The following is an 11,661-nucleotide window of genomic DNA, read 5'->3' as shown; positions in this document are numbered from 1 at the left end:
ACAGAGATTTTTTTTAAACGAGGACAAAGATACCCGACCAAAAAAATATCCATATACATGTGGTTCAGGCCTTACCGATCCGACCCATACCAACTGCAGTGATCCAAACTGGACTACTTGTTGGAAACGCCCAATCCTCAGCTGTAAATAAGGGAAAAGAGAGTTTGGTGGAAGAGCTTGTTTGTTTCAGTAGTTCAACTGAATAAGTGAACTCTAGGCTTTTTTTTTTTTTTCATTGATTTCATCTTCTGCTGATGGACCACTCTGTTTTCTGAAGTCCACAGTCCAGGCAGACGTTCACCAGGAAACTTGAAAGCAGGACTTGGCTCCTACCCACAGCGCCAAAATACCTGAAGCTGGTTAAATTTGATAGCTGGGATTAGAATGGGGTTGGAAGCCAAACAAAAATGCTCAATATAAACATCTCAATCAGAATAAACAGACTGGAACTGAATAGAATTTCATTTAATCCAAAATTTTGTCAGGTGAACAGTGAAATCAGGCTCATTCCCACCTGTGTTTTCGGTGGACTGAACGCTCATGGGCAGAACCAGTTTGAACAACTCCTCAGACCCCTTCTGGGGACTTTTTTCAAAAAAGTGTCCAGCAAAAAATCTTTTGCCTTTCTGGAGAGCTTACCTTTTTAAATGAGCAGCAGGTGCTGCCCATAGACTGTATATAGAGTGGACTGTGTGGCTCCGCCATTTATCATTGTACAGTTTTGAAGCCAAGATTCCACCGTCACAGGTACCGCCATTGAAGCAGTTGTGCAGCCAGAGTCTGTGAGGGATTCTGGGAGAATCTGAGTGGAGCCGGGTGACAAAAATAGTATTATCGTTAATTATCGTTAAACGTGACGTAAAATCTTGTTTTTAACCTCCTATAACTAATGAAATGTAACTTTTCCGAAAAAAGAGGACCTGAATACAAGGCAGCCAAATGACATCTTCAAATCACCACATCACCAGACGTGAGAAACATTTCTATGAGGTGTATTAATTTTTAAAGTTTGACCACAGCCCATCTGGAATGAATGGGAGATGAATTTTTTGACCCATACTGCAGCCAGCCACCAGGGAGAGCAGTTTTTGTCGAGACCTCACTTTTAGCCGAGCAAGATGACGTCCATTTTTTTTTTACAGTCTATGGTGCTGCTGTGTGCCCCTCCCTTAACCAAATCACTCACAGGCGGACAAACCCTGAACATGTATAGGCATATTTACAGCGTTCTTTACACGCTTCCTGTCTCTTGCTTGTGAATATGCAAGTGTGGAGATGACTTTTACCAACTTCTGGGTCAGCCAATAGCTACTTCCTGTAATGATGAGTTGGATATACTTGGCAGAACAAGCAAATATTGCAAGGCAGCAACAGAAAGACCCTCTACTCTACGTCTTCTTCTCTCCAGTGCTTCCAGTAGGAGCTCACCTCTATCTTTACACCTCTATCTTTGATAATTACATGATGTTTTCATAGGTCTGTGCGTGTCACATTTGTTAAATGACTGTTTTGATTAAGTGTTGTGGCACATGTAAACACTGTGTAATCAGCTGACCTGAGATCTTCAATCAGAATGACTTCCACTCAGTAAAAAATGTCTGCATGTAAACCTGACTATTGATATGACCAAGCTTGGACCGGAACCCCCCAGTCAATCTGTGGAGTCAAGAGAAACTCTAGACCAGGGGTCTGCAACCTGTACTTTAACAGGAGCCATTTTGCCTCAGCTTAGCTGGATTAAAGTCATTTAGGAGACACAAAAACTACTTAAAAATTTAAGTACGGTTTATAATTTTGGAAATTTTGGCAAATTTTGCTAAATTCTGTAATTTTTGCATTTTTTTTTTTCGCAAACTCTACTGTACATTTTCAACTGTATATGCTTTGTCAGTTTTTTTTGTTTTCTAAACATTTACAAAAATTACAAATAAACTGAAATGAAAAAAAATTGCAAAAATTTCAAAAAAGTTAATATCTTAAAAAATTGCACGTTCTAAATTCTTTGACAATCATGCAAAAGTTTTATTCAAAAATTTTGCAAAAAAATTCAAACATTTTAGACAAGAAAAAATTTAGCAAAGATTTAAAAAAATGCAAATCTTTGCAAAACCACAAATAATAGCAAAAAAAATTAAGTTTAAAAAAAATCTGCAATAAAATGCAAAGATTTCTACATTTTTCAAAAAATAAATAAATAAAAATTTATAAAACAATACTTAAATTTTATAACACTAATTGATAATTTAACCTTACTCATGTCAAGCATGTATAATAAACTGGCAAGTCGGCAGTTGAATAAATCCTTTGACACAGAATTAAAATCTGTATTTTCTTCCAGATTAGTCTTTTTGTAGATGTAGTTATCTTCCCAGGGCTGTAAAACTTGAGGTTAGCCATAGGTGCATGGAAAGTTGGTGGGCTGTTGATGTTGTAGGAGGTGAAGTAGAGCGGTGGCAGGCTTTATTGACAGATGGGATGAAGATTTAGTTCAACTAAATGTTAACGCAGGATTTTATTTAGAGTCAGTGTCTTTAATCATCAATACCCTCTTTAAGAAAAATAATAATTCTTTATTTCAATTATATTTTTTAAAGTAAAATGAGGCTCCAGAGCTGCAGGTTGAAGACCCTTGCTCTAGACCCAGTGACACAGACAACCTGAACTTTGTGAGAACCAGACTGATACAGGAATCCACATTACAGGAGCTCCAACAGCTTCCTGAGTGGCTATAAGTGAAGAAACTTTACAGAAGGTCAACATTTATTAAAAATCACTTTTATTGCTTTATTTAATACTCTGATTAATGGAGATGCATCTGTAGTGTTATAATGTGTCAATGCTGAACCTCCAGGTGTGAAGTTTTAATAGAGAGATTTAAGTTAGAAAAGAAAAAGTTGCAATTTGAAGGTTAAAAAACATTTTACAACACAAAGATAAAAAGTTGTGTGTGTGTGTGTGTGTGTGTGTGTGTGTGTGTGTGTGTGTGTGTGTGTGTGTGTGTGTGTGTGTGTGTGTGTGTGTGTGTGTGTGTAGTTGAACTCTTCCTGGTTTACTGTTGTTATCTCGGGCTCCACTTTGACCAGTCCTCCCCGGTGTGGTCTCCGGGTCTAGCCGTCTCCCCTCGCTCATCATGCGGTCAAACGGACAGCCGTGCCTCTAACCAGCTGGTTATCCGTCTGTTCGTTAACTAGCAGCGACTCGGCCGTTAGTTAGCTACTGGCTGCTAGCTCTAGCTGCCCGGTCACTAACAGGTAAGACGAGCCATGGTGTTGAACATGTTGCTGTTAGTTGTTGGTTAGTCGGTTAACAGGGTTAGTTTGGTGTCAACTAACTAGCTTCGCTGTTGTTTCCACCCCTGGTTACTATTTGGTTGGTTGTTTAATTTGTTTTGAACTTTAAACCGATCACTTTACTAACTAGCCCAGCGTTAGCCTAGCGTTAGCTCACCCGGGCACCCCACGCACCAAACCCCCTCAACAGTTACATGAATTTAACAGATAATCGCTTTTATGTGACATATAATACTATTAAATCTAAACTTTTAACATGTAATGAGCCATATCTGATAAGTCTTTAAATCGGCTTTAGAGTTTACACGAAAAAGCGTCTGCTTTGATGAAATACAAACTTCAGAGTGTGAAAGTTTAATGAGCTTCTTCCGCTTATTGCGCGGTAACAAGGAGCGTCCGTCTACCTGCAGCAGATGTTTTTATGGCTTTGTGATTCATTACATAAGAGCCTGTCGTCTTATAAAGTAACGCCGAATTCATCAGGAGACCTTATCACACTAACATGTATACTTTATTTAATTGAATACATCTTTAAGACCAAATAGTTTGAAGGAAACACAAATTTCGTTAGTTTTTCTTAGAAGTTTGGTTGGCAGACCTATATGGGATTTTTTTGTTGTGGCTAAGCTGAAGTTTTAAAAAGCCCGAAGTCAAACCCTGTGTGTGTGAAATCCGTTAACGTGTTCATTTCTCCTGTAAAGTGTGAGGAAAGCTTCTGTTGACATGTTAGTAAATGTGACAGGTAATGACTTCAGGGAACAGCTGCTTCACCTGAGACACACCTGAGGTTTTATGACTCATATAAAAACACCTCATCAGACATTCAACCTGAGCTCAACTCATAACATGAATTCTCATGTCCAATCCTTGTTGAGTTCCTTGAAGGTCAAAGTGTTTCTATTGGTTATGACATATTTGTCTTATTTAATTCAGCCTCTGATTATGTAATCATCCTTTTTGTAATTAAACTGAAACTAAATCCTGCTGTTAAGGTCAAACCCCATAAACATTTATTTAATTCCTCTATCAAGAAGCTTTTATCACAACCCTAGCCCCAAAACATTGTGAAGCTGAATATTGAATCAAAACAAAATCAAGAAAGGGAATGTGATGGGTGGAAAATCATTAAAACACTTTCAGTAAAAATAGTGCAAAGATAGGGCAACAAATGTTAGAAATGAAATGTTTTGATCGAAAAATATCTCCTCTGTAGACTATCTATCTCTGTAAATATCTATGAAATGTACTCTATGTACATCTATGTAATCTATGTAAGGTATATTCTACAGGTTACACAGGTTGTGATGCAGTGAACATACTGTTTTAAGTTAACTTATCATAAGTAAACTTGAAAAAGTTTTACAGCTGTTCCCAGAAACACCAGGGCCTTCAGGAGACATTATGCAGCATTTCAGCCTTCTCACAGCACGTGTTGATGTGTGTTGACAGTAATGTTTATGGCCTGCAGGGGCTGACGAGGTTTACCTCTCACCTTGTGTATCTGTGTGTATTTGTGTGTATTTGCAGGTATGTTTGCGTCTTGCTGTGGGTGGTTTTGTGAGGACTCGATTGATGAGTCCGCTGAGAATGAGCAGCGCCATCGCTCCTACACTAACTCAGCCTATAGCAGTCAGCCGTCCCCTCCTCCTCCTGAACCCACCTGTAAGGCCTGTGGGGGGGGCTTCGACACACCTGCCAAGAAGGTAACTGCACCCCGAGGATTCCTCCTAAATAATGTATGAAAAATGTTATGGATTGTAAAATTAATCCATGAGATTTTAGTGGACACTCAGGGAACTGCAGTTTGCGTCACATGAATTTTAGCAATATCTCTCAACCCTGACTGTTTTATTTCAGAGCATCTAAATGCTTTTGATTGACAACCAACTGTGTCACCTCCATCTGTCTCACCCTCCTGTCTTGCTCTCACCTGTCTCATTGTCTCACTCTCACCTGCCTCCCTGACACCTGTCTTACATTCACCTGTCTTGCTGTAACTTTTCTTACTCTCACCTGTCTCTCACTGACCTGCCTCTTCGTCACCTGTCTCACTCTCACTCCCAACTGTCTCTCTTACCTGTGCAACTCCCACTTGTCTCTCCCTCATCTGTCTCACCACTCTCACTTGTCACCCTCTTGCATGCCTCACACCTATCTCACTCTAACCTTTCCCACCCTTACATGTCACACTCTCACCTTCCCCAACCTAACATGTCACACTCTTAACCGTCTCACTCTCTACATGTTTCACACCTGTCTCACTCTCACCTTTCCCCACCTCACATGTCTCAGTCTCATCTCTCCCACCCTCACATGTCTCAGTCTTACCTGTCTCACTCCCACTTGTCCCACTCTTGCATGTCTCACACCTGTATCACTCTCACATGTTTTACTCCCACCTGCCTCGCTCTCACCTGCCTCACTCTCACATGTTTCACTCTTATCTGTCTCACTCTAACTGGTCTCACTCCCACTGGTCTCACTCTCCCATGCCTCACACCTTTATCACTCTCACCATTCCCACCCTAACATGTTACACTATTACCCATCCCACTCTCACATGTCACATTCTCAACTGTCTCGATTTTCGACTGTCTCACAGTCACCTGTCTCACTTTTGCTTGTCTCACTCTTGCATGCCTCACACCAACCTCACTCTCACCTTTCCCACTCTCACATGTCTATTCTCACCTGTCTCCATTTAACCTGTCTCACTCTTGCATGTCTCTCTATTACTTGTTTCACACCTGTCTCACTCTCATCCCCCCTCACATGTCTTACTCTCACCTGTCCCACCCTCACATGTCTCATTCTTACCTGTCTCACTCCCACTTGTCCCACTCTTGCATGTCTCACACCTGTATCACTCTCAGCTTTTACTCCCACCTGCCTCACTCTCACATTTTTCACTCTTATCTTTCTCACTCTAACTGGTCTCACTCCAACTGGTCTCACTCTCCCATGCCTCACACCTGTATCACTCTCACCTTTCCCACCCTAACATGTTACACTCTTACCCATCCCACTCTCACTTGTCACATTCTCAACTGTCTCGATTTCGACTGTCTCACTGTCACCTGTCTCACTTTTGCATGTCTCACTCTTGCATGTCTCAATATTACATGTTGAACACCTGTCTAACTCTCACCTTTCCCCCCTCACATGTCTCACTCTCACCTCTCCCACCCACACATGTCTCATTCTTACCTGACTCATTCCCACTTGCCCCACTCTTGCATGTCTCACACCTGTATCACTCTCACCTTTCACTCCCACCTGCCTCGCTCTCACCTGCCTCACTCTCACATGTTTCACTCTTATCTGTCTCACTCCAACTGGTCTCACTCCCACTGGTCTCACTCTCCCATGCCTCACACCTGTATCACTCTCACCTTTCCCACCCTAACATGTTACAATCTTACCCATCCCACTCTCACATGTCACATTCTCAACTGTCTCGATTTCGACTGTCTCACTGTCACCTGTCTCACTCTTGCATGTCACACTCTTGCATGTCTCACTATTACATGTTTAATACCTGTCTCAATCTCACCTTTCCCACCCTCACCTGTCTCACTCTCACCCACACCACCCTGACATGTCTCATTCTTACCTGTCTCACTCCCACTTTTCCCACTCTTGCATGTCTCACACCTGTGTCACTCTCACCTTTCACTCCCACCTGCCTTGCTCTCACCTGCCTCACCCTCTCCTGTCTCACTCATACTGGTCTCACTCCCACTTGTCCCACTCTCACTTGTCTCACTCTTGCGTGTGTCACACCTGTCTTACTCACCTTTCCCACCCTTACATGTCACAGTCTTATCCATCTCACTTTCACGTTCCATTCCCACCTCTCTCGATTTTACCTGTCTCACTCTTATCTGTCTCACTCTGACCTGCCTCACTTTTGCATGTCTCACTATTACATGTTTCACACCTTTCTCACTCTCACCTTTCCCACCCTCCCCTGTCTCACCCTCACCTGTCTTGCTCTTACCTTTCTGACTCTCACCTTTCCCAGCCCTGCCTGTTTTACACTCACCTGTCTTTCAAATGTCTCACCTCACATGTTTTATCATTATGATACTAGTATTACTCTTACATGTCTCACTCTCACCTGTCTCAATTGTACCTGTCTTACTCTCACCTGTCTTATTTTAACCTGTCTCACTCTTACCTGTGTCACTCTCACATGTCTTTCTCTCTGTCACCTGTCTCTCTGACAGCATTTGTGCGTGGACTGTAAGAAGCACTATTGCAGCAGATGCTCCGCCCACCTGGAGCCCCGCCCCCGCCTCTGTCACACCTGCCAGCGTTTCTATGGCAACCTGCTGGAGAGGGCGGAGCTCATGAAGCTGAAAGTGAAGGAGCTCAGAGACTACCTGCACCTGCATGAGGTCTCCACTCACCTGTGCAGGGAGAAGGTCAGTGCTGATCTCACTCTGTCCGACCTTTGACCCCGTCCTGTCTTAACCCCGTGTGTCCCTCCCTTCAGGAGGAGCTGGTGGAGCTGGTCCTGGGTCAGCAGCCCTCACCATCCAGCGAGTCCGCTCCAGAGACCCCTGACGTCCCACTCCCCTCTGCGACCTCTGAACCCCCAGACCAGACCCCTAACACCTCTACTTCAACTCCCGATCCTCCCACGCCAATCCTCGACCCCCCTGTTGTACAACCTGAAGACCCAGCACCGCCCACACAGACCGGTCCTGAAGAGGAAGAGGCTCAGGATGAAGACCAGGTGATGGATCTGTCGTCATGGAAACATTAGCAGTCCTGAATCTTCTAATGAAGCTGCTGTTAAGGTTTTCACTCTGACCCCCGTATCTGTCTGTCTGCTTCAGATCTGGGACCCTGAGGAGGTCCCGGTCACCGGTCGCAGGGCGTCTCTGTCTGACCTGAGCTGTGTGGAAGACATCGAGGCCCTCAGCGTCCGGCAGCTCAAAGAAATCCTGGCCAGGAACTTTGTCAACTACAAAGGCTGCTGTGAGAAGTGGGAGCTGATGGAGCGGGTGACCCGGCTGTACCAGGACCAGCAGAACCTGCTGGGTGAGCATCGAGACCAGATGGGTTCAGGAAGGGAGGTGGACTGCAGAGCTCACAAACCTAGTCAGAGAGATCTCAGTGATACATTTCAGAGGGAGCAGGTGTTTGAAGAGAGAGCTAAGGTCCTTTAGATCGTTGTTCAGTAACAGTAACCAACATGTTCTGTTCCTCCTCCAGCTGCCAACACCGTCAACGCTTCAGGTGAGCTTTAACTCCGCCCCTTTTCTTACCAACAAACATCCTCCTGTCACTCACTCAACATCTCAATACATCAAATTCTGGTCATTTCAGTTGACAGTTTAATAAGGTAAACCCACAGTGACATAATCTAGGATTCAAGAACACCGAAGTCAGGATCTCGTAAAGTAGAATTTTGGCGTTGTGGGCAGGAGCCAAGTTACCCCTGTTGCTTGGATACTGAACTCTGTAAGCAAGTCAATGCTTTTCCTCTGGACAGTCGTGTCATCTTCCTCCTCTGAGTTTAAAGTCTGTGTGTCCTGCAGAATCGGGTGGAGGAGGCGGTGCCGGTCTGGAGGAGAACCTCTGTAAGATCTGTATGGACTCGCCGATCGACTGCGTCCTCCTGGAGTGCGGTCACATGGTCACCTGCACCAAGTGCGGAAAGAGGATGAGCGAGTGTCCCATCTGCCGGCAGTACGTGGTCCGAGCCGTCCACGTCTTCCGCTCGTGATCGCACCAAATGATGTAAGGTAAGGCACCCCTGGCTTAGACACACCAGGACGGACTCAGGGTGCCGACGCCTTCAGATCCATCTCAGACGGACAGCGTCAGTACGAGCTGACCTCTGAGCTCCAGGAGAGACCGTCTGAGCCTCATTCATGAATAAATGTTCAAAGTCGTCACAGTTTATGGACCGAGTTTAGTGATAAAATAACCACACCCTCCTTACACTGACTTTCTCCTCCACCTCCTTCCCCCTTCTCCTCTCTGTAGGACCGACCGCCTCCAAAGCAGTACCTGAAACCTCCTGAAGGGACCCTGTGCAGACAGACATGATTCTATTTTGTGAATTTATTTTTCTAGTGTACAGCAGATGAAGAATGTAAGAAGTGACCTTGCAGAGCTGCTGTTTGAGCTCTGAAACCTTGAACTCTCCCACAGAGACCCCTCTGTGCCTTCAGCAGGGGGTCCTGAGTCTCTGAAGGAGGCCTGGATGGATCCTCTGTAAACCCCATCACTCTGCCTTAAACTTCCCAACGATCGGCTCAAACCGACTGATCTTCTTCCAGCTTGGACCTGTTTACACTCTGAAACCAGTTTACACTGTAAAAAAAGGCCTGAACCAGTGAAACCAGCGCGGTGTGCTCTGAAATCTGCCTTCTCTCCATGTTTACGAGTCCACCTCTGCAAACCAAACCCAATCTGACCAGCAGCCAATCAGAGAGCAGGAGAGATGGTGCATTCACGAAGCTGCCTTCAGATCAGAGTTTGAGCTCAAAGATCTAGATTTGGGGCCTGTTTCCTCTTTGTGACAGTCTTCACATGACCAGAGGGTTCGACTCACGACAAGTGTTGGTCTACTGGTGTCTCGATTGTTTGGACAGTCCGACTCAGGCAGACCAACAACTCTAAATCTCCTGATCTTGCCCATGGGCAGAGAAGTCTTACAAGAAAGCAAAGTGACCTTAGCATGCAGAGGTTGAAGGAGCTGCCGAGGACTTTAGTTCCATGTTTCAGCCGATGACGCGAATTCTTTTCCAGAACGTGATTCCCGTCAGGTCACGAGTTCTGGACTAGAGTCACGCTCCAGAAAGAAAAGCAGAAGTTTTAAGAATGTGGTTCTACGTCCATCCAGCTTAAAAAACCATCCAGCAGCACTTCCACTTCCCCTCATGGCTCTGTGTGAGTCACATTTTTATAAAGAAACCTTCAAACCTGGTGTTGGAGATCACCGTAGGGTTAGCAGCAGCTAATGCTAAACAGGAAATGACACCTCAAATAATGTAATGCAGAAGCCCCGCCCCTGTTTCGTTCTGATTGGCCAATGAGACTTTTATCAGCTTTTTTCACAATCTTTGGTTGTGACGTGGGCAACGACCCAGTTCAGTTTTTTTATTTCTTTTCCTGAGCAGGAACCAAAGGTGAGGCCTCGTCTGGCTTCAAACTTTCTGTTTAATCTTCTTCCTGTTAGCTTAATAACGTCTTCTCATCCAGTGCCTTCACACAAACTCAGCCATCATTCACAGAGGCTAATACTCTGTGCTAAGCTAAGCTAGGCTAGCATTGTCCCTGTGCTCTCAGTATGAAATGCTAACATGGACCCCGAGCTGTCGGGTCCTGTGAGGAGAAACAAAAACAGAGAAGAGAAAGACACCGTCAGCTCTTTCCTTTTCACCTTTTTGTCGGTGAAAAAGCACTTCCAGAGTCACAGACCTGAACCAGATCAGCTCTCCTGTCCTGGACTGTCTCGTCCCCATGTGACCCTGGAGAAGAAGAGGTTGAACTGAATGTTTAAAGAACTGGAGAGGACCAAGGATGCTTCCCTGGGGGACTCCTCCCTGGTGGACTCTCTGGTTCATGTGGTGTTTGGACTCTCGTTGCACTAATCTATTGGTGTGAGATGTTTTCAGCTTCTGTCCATTTGGTTAAAAACAGAAGATTTGTTCTTCAGAGGTTTTGTTCTGTAGTTTTTGTGGATCATTTTGGTTGATTGTTGTTGTTTTGACTTTGATCAGACGTTTTCTGTGTATGATTTATTTTTCTGTGGTTTGTTGGGATCATGGCGCCTCAGTGTGCTACTCTAAGTTCAGCTCTGATTTCTCAAACTCATAGAGTGCTTCCAGCGTGAAGACTGGACAAAGCTAGCGTTGGTTAACCGCTATCTTTATCCAACAGAGGGGCAACGTGGGGTCACCAGCTGAGAGGAGGTGCATTTTACAACCAGAGGAGTGCCCCCTACTGGCTGTTGAATGCAAGTCTGTAGTGGGACCTCAAGGCTTCGTCCGCGTTTCATAAACACTCTTCGGTGTTTCCAAATAATCTGGCTCTTCAGAAGAAAAAAAATTATTTTTTATTTTTTATTTTTCTAAATCTGAGTTACCGTTTCCTGTCCGCTTTGCAGCGCCTCACTGAGTACAAACCGCCCACAGTGGGTTCAAGTCCCTGAAGTGCTCACTTCACTGCTGCTCTGTGTTAAAAAACACTGACTGTGCATTTCTCACTCTAACTCACTCTAACCTCACTTCAGACTCTTTGAGACGGCGTTCAGACGTCAGGGGATCTTTTTATAGACACGTTTTAACCTGGAGAAGAGAAATCTAGTTTTCTGAGTGAACTTTGCTGAAAAACTTTGTAATAAAACTTT

At 44.4% G+C, this 11,661-nt stretch overlaps 1 protein-coding gene across 1 annotated transcript; it reads left to right on the top strand.

Moving 5' to 3' along the window:
• Positions 1 to 3,038: 3,038 nt before the first annotated feature.
• Positions 3,039 to 10,413, top strand: rffl (ring finger and FYVE-like domain containing E3 ubiquitin protein ligase). Its single transcript, XM_074679655.1, has 8 exons — positions 3,039 to 3,251; positions 4,818 to 4,993; positions 7,520 to 7,717; positions 7,789 to 8,031; positions 8,135 to 8,339; positions 8,514 to 8,537; positions 8,840 to 9,046; positions 9,291 to 10,413. The coding sequence occupies exons 2-7, from the start codon at positions 4,820 to 4,822 to the stop codon at positions 9,025 to 9,027; spliced, it is 1,032 nt and encodes a 343-aa protein (XP_074535756.1). The 5' UTR covers positions 3,039 to 3,251; positions 4,818 to 4,819; the 3' UTR covers positions 9,028 to 9,046; positions 9,291 to 10,413.
• The last annotated feature ends 1,248 nt before the right edge of the window (positions 10,414 to 11,661 follow it).

This window comes from Halichoeres trimaculatus, unplaced genomic scaffold, assembly GCF_033239565.1.
Source record: "Halichoeres trimaculatus isolate MK-OKI-2021-1 unplaced genomic scaffold, fHalTri1.1 fHalTri1_scaffold_9, whole genome shotgun sequence".
Classification (NCBI taxonomy): Eukaryota; Metazoa; Chordata; class Actinopteri; order Labriformes; family Labridae; genus Halichoeres; species Halichoeres trimaculatus.
This window is presented reverse-complemented; position numbering and strand designations above follow the sequence as displayed.

What these genes read in the sequence shown, in the direction of transcription:
- rffl (XM_074679655.1), top strand. Translation starts at nt 4,820, where the DNA reads ATGTTTGCGTCTTGCTGTGGGTGGTTTTGTGAGGACTCGATTGATGAG. An exon ending in TCGACACACCTGCCAAGAAG is followed by an intron (nt 4,994 to 7,519) that starts GTAACTGCACCC and finishes TCTCTCTGACAG; the next exon opens with CATTTGTGCGTGGACTGTAA. An exon ending in AGGCTCAGGATGAAGACCAG is followed by an intron (nt 8,032 to 8,134) that starts GTGATGGATCTG and finishes TGTCTGCTTCAG; the next exon opens with ATCTGGGACCCTGAGGAGGT.